Genomic DNA, 13,731 nt, shown 5'->3' on the forward strand with positions numbered 1-13,731 from the left:
GATTTTAATATATAAATAATATTTTTAAAAAATTATAGTATTACCAAGAGTGCCAAATATAGGAGAGTAGAGTGCAATGGACTAAAATACCATTGCTGGCATAAGTTATCTTCATTCGATTGTCCATGATTTATGTGTGTTGTTTTACATTTTGAAAATTAATAAGTTTAAAAACATTATGAGATTATTCAATTAATTTTTTATAGAAGATGATAATTGATATGATTGGAAAAGACAAGCAAAAGATTATTACTTAAGTGTATAGAGATTTAAAAGAGGCTTATATATTATATTAGTAATGATTTATCAATCACATAGTAAAATATATATGTTGTCCTAAAATTTTATGAAAAATTTTAAAATTATTCTTAAATTTTAATTTATTTTAATATTATTTTAAAAATTTTTTATTTGTATTAAATATATTTTTAACAACTAAATTTTTAAAAAGTTTAGAATTAATTCAGTAATAATTTTATAAAAATAATTTATAATTAAATTAAACACAAAGTTTTATCACTAATTTCTCGTTGTCAATTAGTATTTGTTGGATTGGTCTTAAGTTTTTTAAAAAATTAAGTTATTATGGATATACTTGATAAATAAAACAATTTGAGATAAAATAAAAAATAAAATTTAAAGATATTTTTAAAATTTTTGACAAATTTTAAAATAAAAAATATATTTTATTCTATTATTAATTATATGTAACGCCATGAAGTGATATATTGATTTTATTAAAACCGTTTTTTCCTAAAGTATAACAAAATATATGAAAAATTCTAGACAAACAAGGTATGTTTATAACTAATTTCAATTAAGTTTTTTTCTTCTTCTTACGGTCTTTTTTTTAATTATTTTTATTGTGTCAATAAATGATTGGATCAATTTGATTGAAATTAGTTATAAAAAAAATTGATCATATAATATTATTGTTTGAGTTTTTTACTATTTGTTTAAATCTGAACTAATTTTAGATTATTTATATATTAATTAAAGTTTATTTGATGTTATTGATAAATATTTACTAATTTTTTTATTTTTTAAATAATTTTAATTCATTTTTCAATTTAATTAAAATTTATTTAGATCTAAAAATGAATTTGATGTGTTTTTATTGATGATAATAACAAATTTACATCACGTTAGTATATTAAAAATGATTTTTATTAAGTTTAAATTAACTTAGTTAGATTTAATTATAAAAAGTATTGTGTAGTTAAACTGTTTTATTAAATCTGCTGAACTTCATTAATATTAAAGTTTTTCGAAGTCTACGGTATTTAAGATAAATATGAACTCTATTTTAAAATTTATCACATAATAAAGACAAAAATTTAAATCTCCTAATATTTTCGAGTGAGCTCACTTGTTGGCCAATGATCACCTATTTTGGTCCCTGAAATTCACGCGATTACTTATTTTGGTTCCCAAAATTTAAAATTACTTATATTGGTCCTTCAGATTTAAGTTTGGGCACTAATATGGTCCTTCAACACTTTTCGGTGATGATTAGGCAAATGAAGTGCTGAGATGACACCCTTCCTGTCACGTTGGACGCTGTAACGGCTAGTTGACGTGGCGAGAGTTGTATTTGTATCCAATTTAGTTCATTATTTTATTATTTATCTGAGTTATAATGACAAAATTTTAATAAGAGAGGACTAAATTGGATACAAATACAACTCTTGCCACATCAACTAGCTGTTACAGTGTTCAACGTGACAGAAAAGGTGTTATCTCAGCACTTCATTTGTCTTATTATCGTCGAAAATAGTCGAAGAACCATATTGGTGCCCAAACTTAAATCTGGAGGACCAATATAGATAATTTTAAATTTCAAGAACCAAATGAATAATCGCGTGAATCTTAAGGACTAAAATGGGGATTTAGTTCAAATTGGCTATCCAAAACATAAAGTTGATTAGTAGTGGTAAGCTTGAAAAAGCCGTGTAATTAATTAGAAGGTGGCGTGTCGTGTCGAAAGCATATAGCGCCACGAAATGTGGCAGTGGCACCGTTACTTAGCTATCACACCACCTTTCCCTTTCCAGTTTCCAATTTTCCAGAGCCTCGATGAAGTTATAACTTAACTCGCTCATAATTGTGGTCGTGGTGATTACACTACAAACACACCGAGACACGAAAGGGAATAAAAACAAAAAATGTAATAGAAGATTAGAAGCTCAAGATATTTATTGCTTTTATTTTTTTGACGACTTGTTCACAATAGTTTGGGGGATAATTATTTCAGCATCTCCGAAGGGGACAAAATAAAGGACAATGCTTAGTGTGTGAAAGAAAGAAAAAAAAAAAAAAGAAATTATGTTTATTATTCTCACTCTCTCAGTTCTAGTTCCAGTGTTATTAGTTCTTGAAAAACTGAAACCGTACGGATAATCTTGCAGATCCAAAGCAGATCCTTTCTTCGTAAGGAAACCAGGTCCTCTCTCTCTCACTCACTGTTTTTTTTTTCTTTTTCTTTTTCTTTTTTTTTTTATGATCTGATTGTTATTTCTTTTTCTTGCTCTTCACGTACTGAATTATTTCTTCTCGGCATGGCAATTTCGCTATCTGAGTTCGCGAGTTAGTTTTGGTGGATTGTTGTCTGTCTAATTAGCAAGAAATCATTTGATTTTTCTTTGCATGCCAAATTTTCCTGGATGTATGTTACGATTCAGTAATTTCTTTGAAATAAGAGTCTGAATTTTAGAAATCGAAGAAAATTAGCATGATGGTGATGCTTGCTATGGGACATGTTCGCAATTCAACTCCCTGATCTGTAAAAACTAATTACTTTTGTGATGGAGAAGAGGTAAGGCTCAATTTGATCATCATTGATAATGAGTTTGATTCTGAGTTTTATACCACCGTCAATCAAGTTTTAAATCAGTTTAGTGATAGAAGAATCATGATTCGTAGATATAAAACTCAGGGAACAAATTGGAAGTTACCTCGTTCTGACAAACTAATCCTTTGTTGAAAAGCAAAAATGACATAGAATATTGTTCTTATTGGATTCTTCCTTCATGTTCCAAGAGAATGGAAAAAACCTTAATGTGCTTGGGGGAAAAATGGAGAGAAAACTTGCTTGGATAACATCTCTTTTTAATTTTTTTACTCAGAGAGCTCATCCATAAAAAATTCACTCAATTTTTACCACCCTAACAAACATATCCTTAGTGTTACTTAGTTGGAGAATGGGTTATTTTTTCTAGGATATTTGATTATCTTTGTGGATTAGGGTCATACTTAACATGCATTTTGATGACTTGTATGGAATGTTATATAGCTTACTAGCTTAGAGGTTAGAGCTGTTTAATGTAGGGGGAACGGGGAAGAATGTTGGCAGCAACAAAAGAGTAGAGTCCAGCAGCAGAGTTGATGTTAACAGCAGCAGGGTTGATGTTAGCAGCAATGAAAGAGTAGAGTTCAGCAGCAGAGTTGATGTTAATAGCAATGACCTGCACACACAGAAACACGTGCAGTTAGTTAGAACTATCAAGCCAAATTAGCAAAGTTGTTAGAAAGTTAAGCCATAGTTGTTAGAAATTTAAGCCTTTGTCTGTGTATATATACCAGTCTCGTAACAACTTTTAGTTGTTGAATTCATTCATAACCTCTTTTCGAAATCTTCTAGCATCTTCTATCTTTCAGTTTCTCTCTACTTCTATCTTCTTCTTCTCCTTCTTTTACCTGCTTCGTTTTCTTCTTCGTAAGAAATCTGATACCTCACATGGTATCAGAGCAACAAATGTTAATTTTTGACAACAGGCAATAAAGAAAAGAGTATTTAGTTAATATAAAACCTTTTGGCCTGTTCTTTATTAAATGCGGGCAAAAAAGGTCACCAATTTATATTCGGAGCCACCTACATTTCTTTTTTTCTTCTGTATTTCTTATGGATTAGCGTGAAGAATGATACTTTGTTGGTCTTGGTCTATTTATATATGTATTTTGAGGATAACACTTTCATAAGATTAGAGTTTCTTATTGCATAGAATGATGCAACTTATTAAGTTTCTAACTGATTTAACAGATGTCCATCCATTAGAAAGTACAAAATCAGTGAACAAGATAAGAAGTAATGGCATCTGCAGAAGCTCGGGCTGCTTTTTCAGTTAAGCGTCAGTTTACTACCCAGGATTTTAGAATGCCTCCTGTTTCCGCTGACCATCATCCATCTTCAATTTCAAAAGGTTTGGAATCTGATTGGTCTCCGAGTGAGTCCAATTCAAGTCAAGTGCTCCATGATCGAAACTCTGATAAGTTGCCGGATATGAAATGGTGGCTGCATGTGAAAACCAATGTGGGGGGAGAAGCGAATTATAGGTGCCAACATCAGAATTCTTGGGAATCTGAGGTTGATGCTTTGTGCTCACGGTTTGTTGATGCTGATGTCAAAAGTGGGGGAGATCAATCTGTCAAAAGCTTTGATGCTCTTTCATGTGTTGAAAGTGCTAATTCAAGTTCAGAGCAGCCTTGGAATGTCTCTCATAAATGCATGACAAAAAGCAATGATACGAAACTCCCAAAAATTGAGGCTGCTCGGAAGAATGACTTACATTTAACACCTAAAATGATGGGTCAGGAGGACTTCTGGATTTTCGATGATCATTTTGTGGACTGCAGTGCTGATTCCTTTGTCATTGAACAATGTAAAAGGACATCGTCTGATCTGGAATCGCAATGGATGGGAGCCGAGAAAACTAGGCCTTGGTGGTGTAATGCTGGAAAAGATGAGTTGGGTTCATTGATTTCTCAGAAGTCACTAGAGGAAACTGAGAACTGTGATCTCCCTCAGCCGCAGATTAAGCATTTAAGTGATAGACCATCCCCTAAAAGCAACCGTGTTGATTTTCATAAGAGTCTTCCATCATCCTTAGATCAGAAAGCCATGATAGATTCTTCTATTGCAAATGATTATACATCTGGAATGCTGAATTCTGGCTGTTCATTTCAGGATTCAGAAAGAGCTCTCAGGTAAATGCTTTAGAAGAATGCCAGAAATTGTGTTTACTGCTCTCTCATTCTCTGCATTTTTGGCTATCATGTTGAATTTACCTAATTCTTTGTGGAGTGAATATTACATGATGGGTGCGAAGTGGAATGGAATTAAAAGAACTTTTGAATCCATTGTTTGGAACTACAATAGGAGGTTAAGAAATAAAATCTTTCAAGTTATTTACCCTCATTAGCCTTAAGAAGAAGGTATTATAATGACATATCAAATAAAGTGTTATGATAATATCAACATTTAAGAAAGTAATAGTCATATTTTCTTTTATTTCTAAAACTATAATATAGTGTTATGATCATGGCATATCAAATCAATTCCAAATTTTTATAAAATTTTGGTAGAGTGATCTATATACTGAAATGTTGGAATTCAACTGTTGGATTAATGAAATTCATCGCGTATAAGAACTCTCAATGTTTGTATTATTTTGTGTACAAATAGGTATTTAGCTTTATAGTAATTAGTTGAAAATCATTGAAACACCAGTCATCAGATTATAGGCGTAAAATATAGCGAGTGATTATTACTTGTCAAGTTGTCATCCATGAGACATCTTATTCAGAAAAGCATGTCCTGCTTCATGAGCAGCACCTGATGGATGCCATATTAGTGTTAGTCTCTATGCCGTTTGTTTTGTGTCTGCAGCTTTGTTGGCTTGATGGAAGCTAATTTTACCATGTGTTTAGCTTTCATTGCTCCCATCAGTCCCATGAAATATTGTTGTGTTCTATGTTCTAATTGTTACTCTATACATTATTCTTTTGCCTTTAGTATATCTATTAATCCATTTTAAACCTCAGTCAACTAGCTGTCATCAAATAACATTCTTTCTCACCATTAAGCATTTGGACGGATTTCAAAACCTCTTGCATATTATTCAATAAATACTTGGTCATTCTATTTGCCTCTTGTACCTCTACAAATATCCATGTTCCAAGACTGCCTTCTTTGTTTAATGGGTCCCAATTCCATGATATGCAGCATTTTTTTCTTTTTCTTTTGTATTTTCCTTTTGGAAGGTTCTACACCTACTTCACTTTAGGTGTACCTGAATGTGGTTATATGATAATATCACATTTTGTTTAATCTTACCAAGTTATGGCTCAGAACCATGCTGATTATTCTAAAACTAGGTTTGGTTATCCATGTTCTAAACAGTGAACTCAATGATGCTGAAACATATAAGATTAACACTATCATTATAGCTGAAAGCAGTTGATGTGTTTATTAAATGCTTTTTTTATAGCAACAAATGATGAATAACCGAGTTGAATGAAAAATAGAGGACTTGAGTAAATCAAACAAGTTGCATTTCTCTTTAACAAAGCTGAATTTTGCAGGATACTAATGTTTTAGCAATCTAAACACTTCTCTCCAACCTCATAGAGGTTACTTCAAATAGCATTTTAGTAAGCAAGCATCTAAGTATATGGTTTCTAAAATTTCCTGATATCTACATGGTATGATCTTTGTCGTATCTCATATGAACTCATAAATGGTGAACTCATAAATCGGAGTACTTCTACAGCTGCATAGTTAATAATATATGATAACAATTGATGCTACTTATTCTTGTTTTTGCACATTTTACATGATGTTTTTCCATAAAATATAAGCATTGTGCACATTGAATTCCTAAATTTAACAATATATTTTGGTTAATCGAACTGTCATGATCATGCTATGTTCAATTTACACCAAAGACTCTAGCAAACAAATATTTGTTATCACATTATCAATTCAGTTTGCATATCTCCAGTTCCAGCCAGGGCAAAGATTCTGATTCATGTGACAATGATGACCGAACAATTTCCAAGGACAATCACAAGGCGGAGCTATTAAAAGCATTGTGTCATTCTCAAACGCGCGCAAGAGAGGCCGAAATGGCAGCACAACAAGCCTACATCGAGAAGGAGCACATCGTGAGCCTCTTTTTCAGACAGGCTTCGCAGCTCTTTGCTTACAAGCAATGGCTCCACATGCTTCAGCTCGAGAATCTCTGCCTTCAACTCAGGAACAAGAACCAACCATTGTTGAATCTCCTCCCAGATGTTAAGAAGAGTTATCGCAGAGGTGCAAAGAGGAAAATCAGAAGATGTGGGGTTAGAAATTGTGCATTTGCTTTTGCTTTGGGATTAAGTCTTGTTGGTGCTGGTTTTTTTCTTGGTTGGACCTTAGGGTGGATGTTCCCACTAATATGAATTGCATTCTCCTGTGCTTCATAGTTCATACTAATACTAGATAGGTTCTTTTGTGCTTATAAAGATCCAAAGAAATGTATTTATGTGTGTGTGTGTGTGTATATGGTGGTGCTGTCTGTGATTTCCATTATATGTAAAATATTCTTTATCAATGCAGACTTAATAGTTGTATACAATACAGAGGATAGTGTACCAAAATTCGATTAGAAATTTATATTATGTGGCTTCAGACTTTAATTGGATATGCAATATGTTGCTTCTTCTTGAGCTTAATAAAGTCTGATTGAATTATAAATCTAAGGAAACTATTCCCCTTAGATTCTGCAGGAATTAATTACCGAGTGGAACATTTAACCTATAGTTGACTTGGTTCCTAAGTTACCTAAATATATTGAAAAATCAGTGTCTCCAAACAAGCGTGATACACAATTGTATTGTAATGCAGCGTTACTTTTTCAAATGAGACAATTATTTTGAATAACAATTTATTCATAAACTGTATGTAAATATAGAAAAGAAAAAGCTAGAAAAGTCCTCAGGATAAAGACTAAAAGTCGCAATCATACTAAACTATTTTGAGTATACAAAAACATTTCTAGAACCACTAATTTGTCAGTGTTGGCAAAGTCGTTTTCGTTAGTTAAATGGTAGAAGTTCCGGAGTCTTACATAGAGCCAAAGATTTAATTGAAAATAAACCCAAAAAAAAAAAAAAAACTCACAAACAGTTTTCTTTCTATAAAATTGTTAGTCGAGAATGGTTAGATAATTTAATACATTTAATTAAATTGTTATCTAACTATCAATTTCACATAAAAATAACAACTACTACATTGAATTTTCAAATTAAAAAAAAAAAAACAACAACAACAAAGCCTTGTCCCACTAAGTGGGGTCGGCTACATGAATCAAACGATATCATTGTACTCTGTCATATATCATGTCTACAGAGAGACCATTTACATGTAGATCTCGTTTGATCACCTCATGGATGGTCTTCTTAGGTCTTCCTCTGCCTTTCGCTCCTTGTCCATCTTCCATCTGATCCACCCTCCTGACGGGATGTTCTATCGGTCTTCTTCTCACATGTCCAAACCACCTAAGACGCGATTCAACCATCTTTTCCACAATGGGTGCAACTCCAACTCTCTCCCTTATATCTTCATTCCTTATTTTATCCAATCGCGTATGACCACTCATCCATCTCAATATCTTCATCTCTGCCACACTTAGCTTATGTTCGTGTTCCCCTTTAGCCGCCCAACACTTCGTACCATAAAGCATAGCTGGTCTTATAGCGGTGCGATAGAATTTACCTTTAAGTTTTAAAGGCACTTTTTTGTCGCATATAAAACCAGATGCACTCCGCCATTTTGACCACCTTGCTTGGATCCTATGATTTACATCATGTTCAATCTCTCCATTATCCTGTATAATGCACCCAAGATACTTAAAACTTTGAACTTTCCGTAGGATGTTTTCTCCAATCTTCACCTCTATATTAGGGTTTTCCCTTCTCGGACTGAATTTACATTCCATATATTCCATCTTACTACGGTTTATGTGCAGACCATACACTTCTAAAGCTTCTCTCCATAACTCCAACTTCTTATTTAGGTCTTCCCTTGACTCTCCCATAAGGACGATATCATTGGCAAAAAGCATGCACCATGGCACAGGCTCTTGGATGTGCTCTGTGAGTACTTCCAAGACTAATGTAAAAAGGTATGGATTTAAGGATGATCTCTGGTGTAATCCTATACCAATAGAAAATTCCTCTGTCACACCACCTTGAGTCTTCACACTAGTTGTGGCCCCATCATACATGTCTTTAATTGCACGAATATATGCGATCCTTACCCTCCTCTTTTCTAAAACTTTCCATAAGACCTCCATTGGTACCCTATCATACGCTTTTTACAAATCAATAAACACCGTATGTAGATCCCTTTTATTACTATGATACCTCTCCATCATCCTTTTTAAAAGGTATACCGCTTTAGTGGTAGATCTGCCTGGCATAAATCCAAATTGGTTCTCTGTTACTTGTGTCTCTTTTCTCAACCTTCGTTCTATCACCCTTCTCCATAACTTCATGATATGACTCATAAGTTTGATCCCTCTATAGTTTTCGCAACTTTGTATATCCCCATTATTCTTGTAGATGGATACCAAGGTGCTCTTTCTCCACTCATTAGGCATCTTCTTTGACCGTAAAATCTCATTAAAAAGCTTGGTTAACCAGTTGATGTCTTTTTCTCCAAGACCCTTCCAAACCTCAATCGGGATATTATCAGGTCCTACTGCCTTGCCATTTTTCATTTGCTTTAGAGCCTCTTTTACCTTGAAGTCTCGAATTCTTTGATAGTAGTCAAAGTTTTGATCTTCTTCCCTTGTGCATAATCGACTAAGGCTCGGAAGAGTCTTCTGTCCATCATTAAATAACTAGTAGAAGTAGCTCTTCCACCTTTCCTTAATTTTCTCCTCTTGAGCCAACACCTCTCCATCCTTATCCTTTATGCACTTAACCTGATCCAAATCTCTCGTTCTTCTTTCACGGCTCTTTGCGATTTTATATATACCTTTTTCTCCTTCTTTTGTGCCCAAAGACTGGTAGAGACCCTCATATGCTATTGTTCTTACTTCACTTACAGCCACTTTTGTCTCTTTCTTAGCCGCCTTATATTTTTCCTAGTTATCTGTGTTGCGGTATAAAGACCACTCTTTAAAGCACTCCCTTTTTATCTTTATCTTTTCTTGTACACTGACATTCCACTACCAGGATTCCTTGTCTCTTGGTCCTATTCCTTTAGATTCACCAAAGCTTTCTTTTGTTGTTCTTCTAATAACTTCTGCCATTTCCCTCCACATCTCTTCCGCACTTCTATTTCCATTCCACTTTGCCTCTTCTCCTACCCGTCTTAGGAAGTTTCTTTGTTCCTCACCTTTCATCTGCCACCACCTCGTCCTTGGGTTCTTCGTATAATGCCTTTTCCTCAACTTTTGCTCAACGCGGAAATCCATGACGAGCACCCTATGTTGTGTTATCAAACTCTCTCTCGGGATAATTTTACAATTAATGCAAAATTTTCGGTCGACTCTCCTCAACAGGAAAAAGTCAATTTGAGAGCTTGTCATGCAACTCTTACAGGTTATAAGATGTTCGTCTCTCTCTTTAAAACATGTATTTACGATGAGAAGATCAAAAGTTGAGAAAAAGTCCAAAATAGTTTTACCCTCGACGTTGATCACCCCAAAACCATGGCCTCCATGAACACTCCCATATCCAGTCACTTCTCTACCAACATGGCTATTTAAATCTCCTCCTAAGAAAATCTTATCTCCCAAAAGTATGTCTTGAACCAAACTCTCTAGGTCCTCCCAAAATCTTATCTTGTGTTGTTCGTCTGAACCCACTTGCGGTGCATAGGCGCTAATCACATGGAAAGCACCTCCCTCCACCACAAGTTTGATAGAGATGATCCGATCTTCCATCCTCTTGACATCCACTACGTCCTTCTTCCACTGCTTATCCACAATTATTCCAACCGCATTCCTATTCTTCATATTTCCTGTATACCAAAGTTTGAAACCAGAAGTATCTAACTCCCTAGCCTTTGCACCAACCCATTTTGTTTCTTGTAGGCACATAATGTTAATCTTCCTCCTTGTCATGGTGTCCACCACCTCCATGGACTTTCCTGTTAGGGTGCCTATGTTCCATGTCCCAAATCTCAACCTTCTGTCGCTCCGACTTTTACCTTTTACATTGTGAACTAGCTTATTTACCCTCGTCCGTTCACGAAAATGCGAGAACCCTTGCTCATTTAACACTACATCCGGGCACCGATGCAGCGGTTTTTGCTCATTTGACACCGTACTCGAGCCATACAGCGCGTTACTTCTGGGCAACGACCTGACTTTAGCGCAATAATGTCTTTGATTCATGTCATGGGGTTCGACTATATTTTTATGTTGGTTGTCGAAGACCTAACACAACCCTCTTCCTTTATCTGGGCTTGGGACCAGCTATGTACCGCAAGTGTAACATAGGCAGAGTTTTTCAAATTAAAAAAAAAGGGGAAAAAATGGTCAAACTTTAACTCTAAGTAATAATAAATAATATAAAATCAATGTATCTTATAAATATAAAAAAAATTAAAAGTTTACTACTGTTTCAATTTCTAAAAGTTACATGAATATAGTTTTACTTTATTTCTCGCAAATTAAAATTGGAAATACTATTTTGAGAATTGAATTTTACAACTACATGATAATTTCACTGCACGGCTTTCTTCTTCGAAAATTGGTACAAATTTGGACAGAAAACAATTCATTTGTTTTTCCTTAATATTACAAACATTTTCCAATATATTATATCTTTGTAATTTTCAATAGCAATATGTTCGAGTTAAATCCATAAGAATGAAACATCAGCACCGAAACAATGTAGGTGATGAGATTGTGTGCCACGTTGATAGATATAAGTCAATTCTGATTCTGAAATGCAAACAACGGGAATCCCTATTTTCAACCACACACATGTAACATGCCAGTGGCTAAATTGAGCAAATGGACCACACACCATGCACCCCTCTTACTGAACACATTTTTCATAATTTTAACATGATAATGTGTAAGGTGAGTTACATAAACATAGTGTAATTTTGTTATTTATCAAGATATGGTTGATATGGGAATTCCACAAGAACTTCCATCCTATCCTTTGTTTCTCGCGAATTGTTTTTCTTTAAAAATTAAAAATTGAAAATGGAAATTTGTTTTCTAGCAAAATGCATTTCAAAAGATTGAAAATTTAGAGTCCGTTTGGAAAGTAGCAGAAACTACTTTTTTAACTTTTAGATTATGAAAAGTCATAATCTATGTGTTTGACACTATTTTAAAAAAAGTTTTTAACTTCTCAAAAAGTTAATTTGCAGCTTTTTGAAGAAGTAAAAATATATGACTTCTTGCTTCTCGAGAAGTCTACCACTTACTTAAAAAAAATTAATTTTAAAACAAAAATCTACTTTCCTTCTTGACTCTATGAAAAATAATGACCCTTCATCACCATTTTCACACAAGGTCTGCTAGAAGCATTGGCCTTCCACTATCATTCTCACGCAATATTCCAAGTCTGATCATTTTTAGAACATATTACATCTGATGAAAGTATTGATCATCTACCACATTTTCAGACAATATTACATCTGAACAACTTACTGCATATATTTCTTATAAATAATTTTTTTTATCATTTTATTACTATTTTTTATTATTAAATTTGTATTCAAGTGTGGTATGAAATTTCAATTTTAATTTTATTTTTTTCATATGTAATTTTATAGCTTATTATTATTATTTTCAAAAGAACTTATTTAAGTTATTTATCCAAACTGGGCCTTAAAAACGAACATTCGCATTCGTTCTTGTGAATTATTGTATTTTAAAAAATTAATAGAAAAAAATGATAAATAGGTCCTTGACCTTTTGATATGTAAACATTTAAGTTTTTGAAAATGTAAAAATACATTTAAGTTTTGACCTTTTCAAAACTTAGACATATCGATACCTCATGTTCCTTTGGTCCGTTAGATGGCACTGGATTCGATGGTCCCAGAACGTTTGGATTATTAAATGGTACCATAACAAAACATGTTTTTTAAGTTTTTTTAACAACTGCTAAATAGTATTTTAATTACAAATTAACCCATATATTTTATTTAATTATAAAAACTATTTTTTATTTTATAAATTATTATTTTATCATTCATCTATTATGTTTATTAACAATCAAAATAAAAAAAACAATAACGAATTAGATCTTCCATTGATCATAATAAACTTTTTGGTCATTCCAATCGATTAAAAGTTTATATTTAATCCGTGACGTTCATCCAGGGCTGTGAAATCGTGTTTTTTTGAAAATCAATCGATTAGATTATCAAAACAATCGATTGAATTTCAAGTTTCTCATAACTCAATTGATTGTACTACAGTTATCACAAAACAATCGATTGAAAATTGCAAGATAGCATGATTTTTGCAAAAATCAATTTATTGGTCATATTACCCAATCGATTGAATGTTGGTTTTTTAAAATTCAATCGATTTCTTATACTACCAATCGATTGAATGCTCCAAAGTAACTTGAGGTCTCACAATTCAATCGATTGGTTGTGTTACCCAATCGAGTCATCAAAGCAATATGAATTTGTCCAATTCAATCGAATGGTTGTGTTACCTAATCATTGAATGGTGTACTACGCCATTTTCAATTTTCTTATCGTTTTTATAAATTATATTATCTTATTATTTATATATTTTAACTTTAAAATTCTATCTTCAATTTTTAAGACTTTATTTTGATTTAGATACTCTAATCTTATCTTTTCTTTAATATTAACATTATAAATTGGTGAATAATCTATCACCAATTATTTAATCCTACCATTAGAATCATATATTAATCTCTTTATGTATCATGAGAGAGTGGTAATGAATGTTCTTA

The 13,731-nt window shown here is 33.0% G+C and overlaps 1 protein-coding gene across 2 annotated transcripts; it reads left to right on the forward strand.

Annotated features, from left to right (window-relative positions):
- The first annotated feature begins 2,075 nt into the window (after window positions 1-2,075).
- LOC130935330 (uncharacterized) lies at window positions 2,076-7,463 on the forward strand. 2 transcript variants are annotated; one of them, XM_057865029.1, is made up of 3 exons: window positions 2,076-2,443; window positions 4,040-4,983; window positions 6,765-7,463. In XM_057865029.1, exons 2-3 carry the CDS (start codon window positions 4,088-4,090, stop codon window positions 7,219-7,221), a joined length of 1,353 nt encoding a protein of 450 aa, XP_057721012.1. In that variant the 5' UTR covers window positions 2,076-2,443; window positions 4,040-4,087; the 3' UTR covers window positions 7,222-7,463. The 2 variants fall into 2 exon arrangements, with proteins under 2 accessions (XP_057721012.1, XP_057721013.1); XM_057865030.1 differs by having other exon boundaries at window positions 2,084-2,443; window positions 6,780-7,463.
- The last annotated feature ends 6,268 nt before the right edge of the window (window positions 7,464-13,731 follow it).

The sequence above is a fragment of the Arachis stenosperma genome, chromosome 6 (assembly GCF_014773155.1).
Source record: "Arachis stenosperma cultivar V10309 chromosome 6, arast.V10309.gnm1.PFL2, whole genome shotgun sequence".
Lineage (NCBI taxonomy): Eukaryota > Viridiplantae > Streptophyta > Magnoliopsida > Fabales > Fabaceae > Arachis > Arachis stenosperma.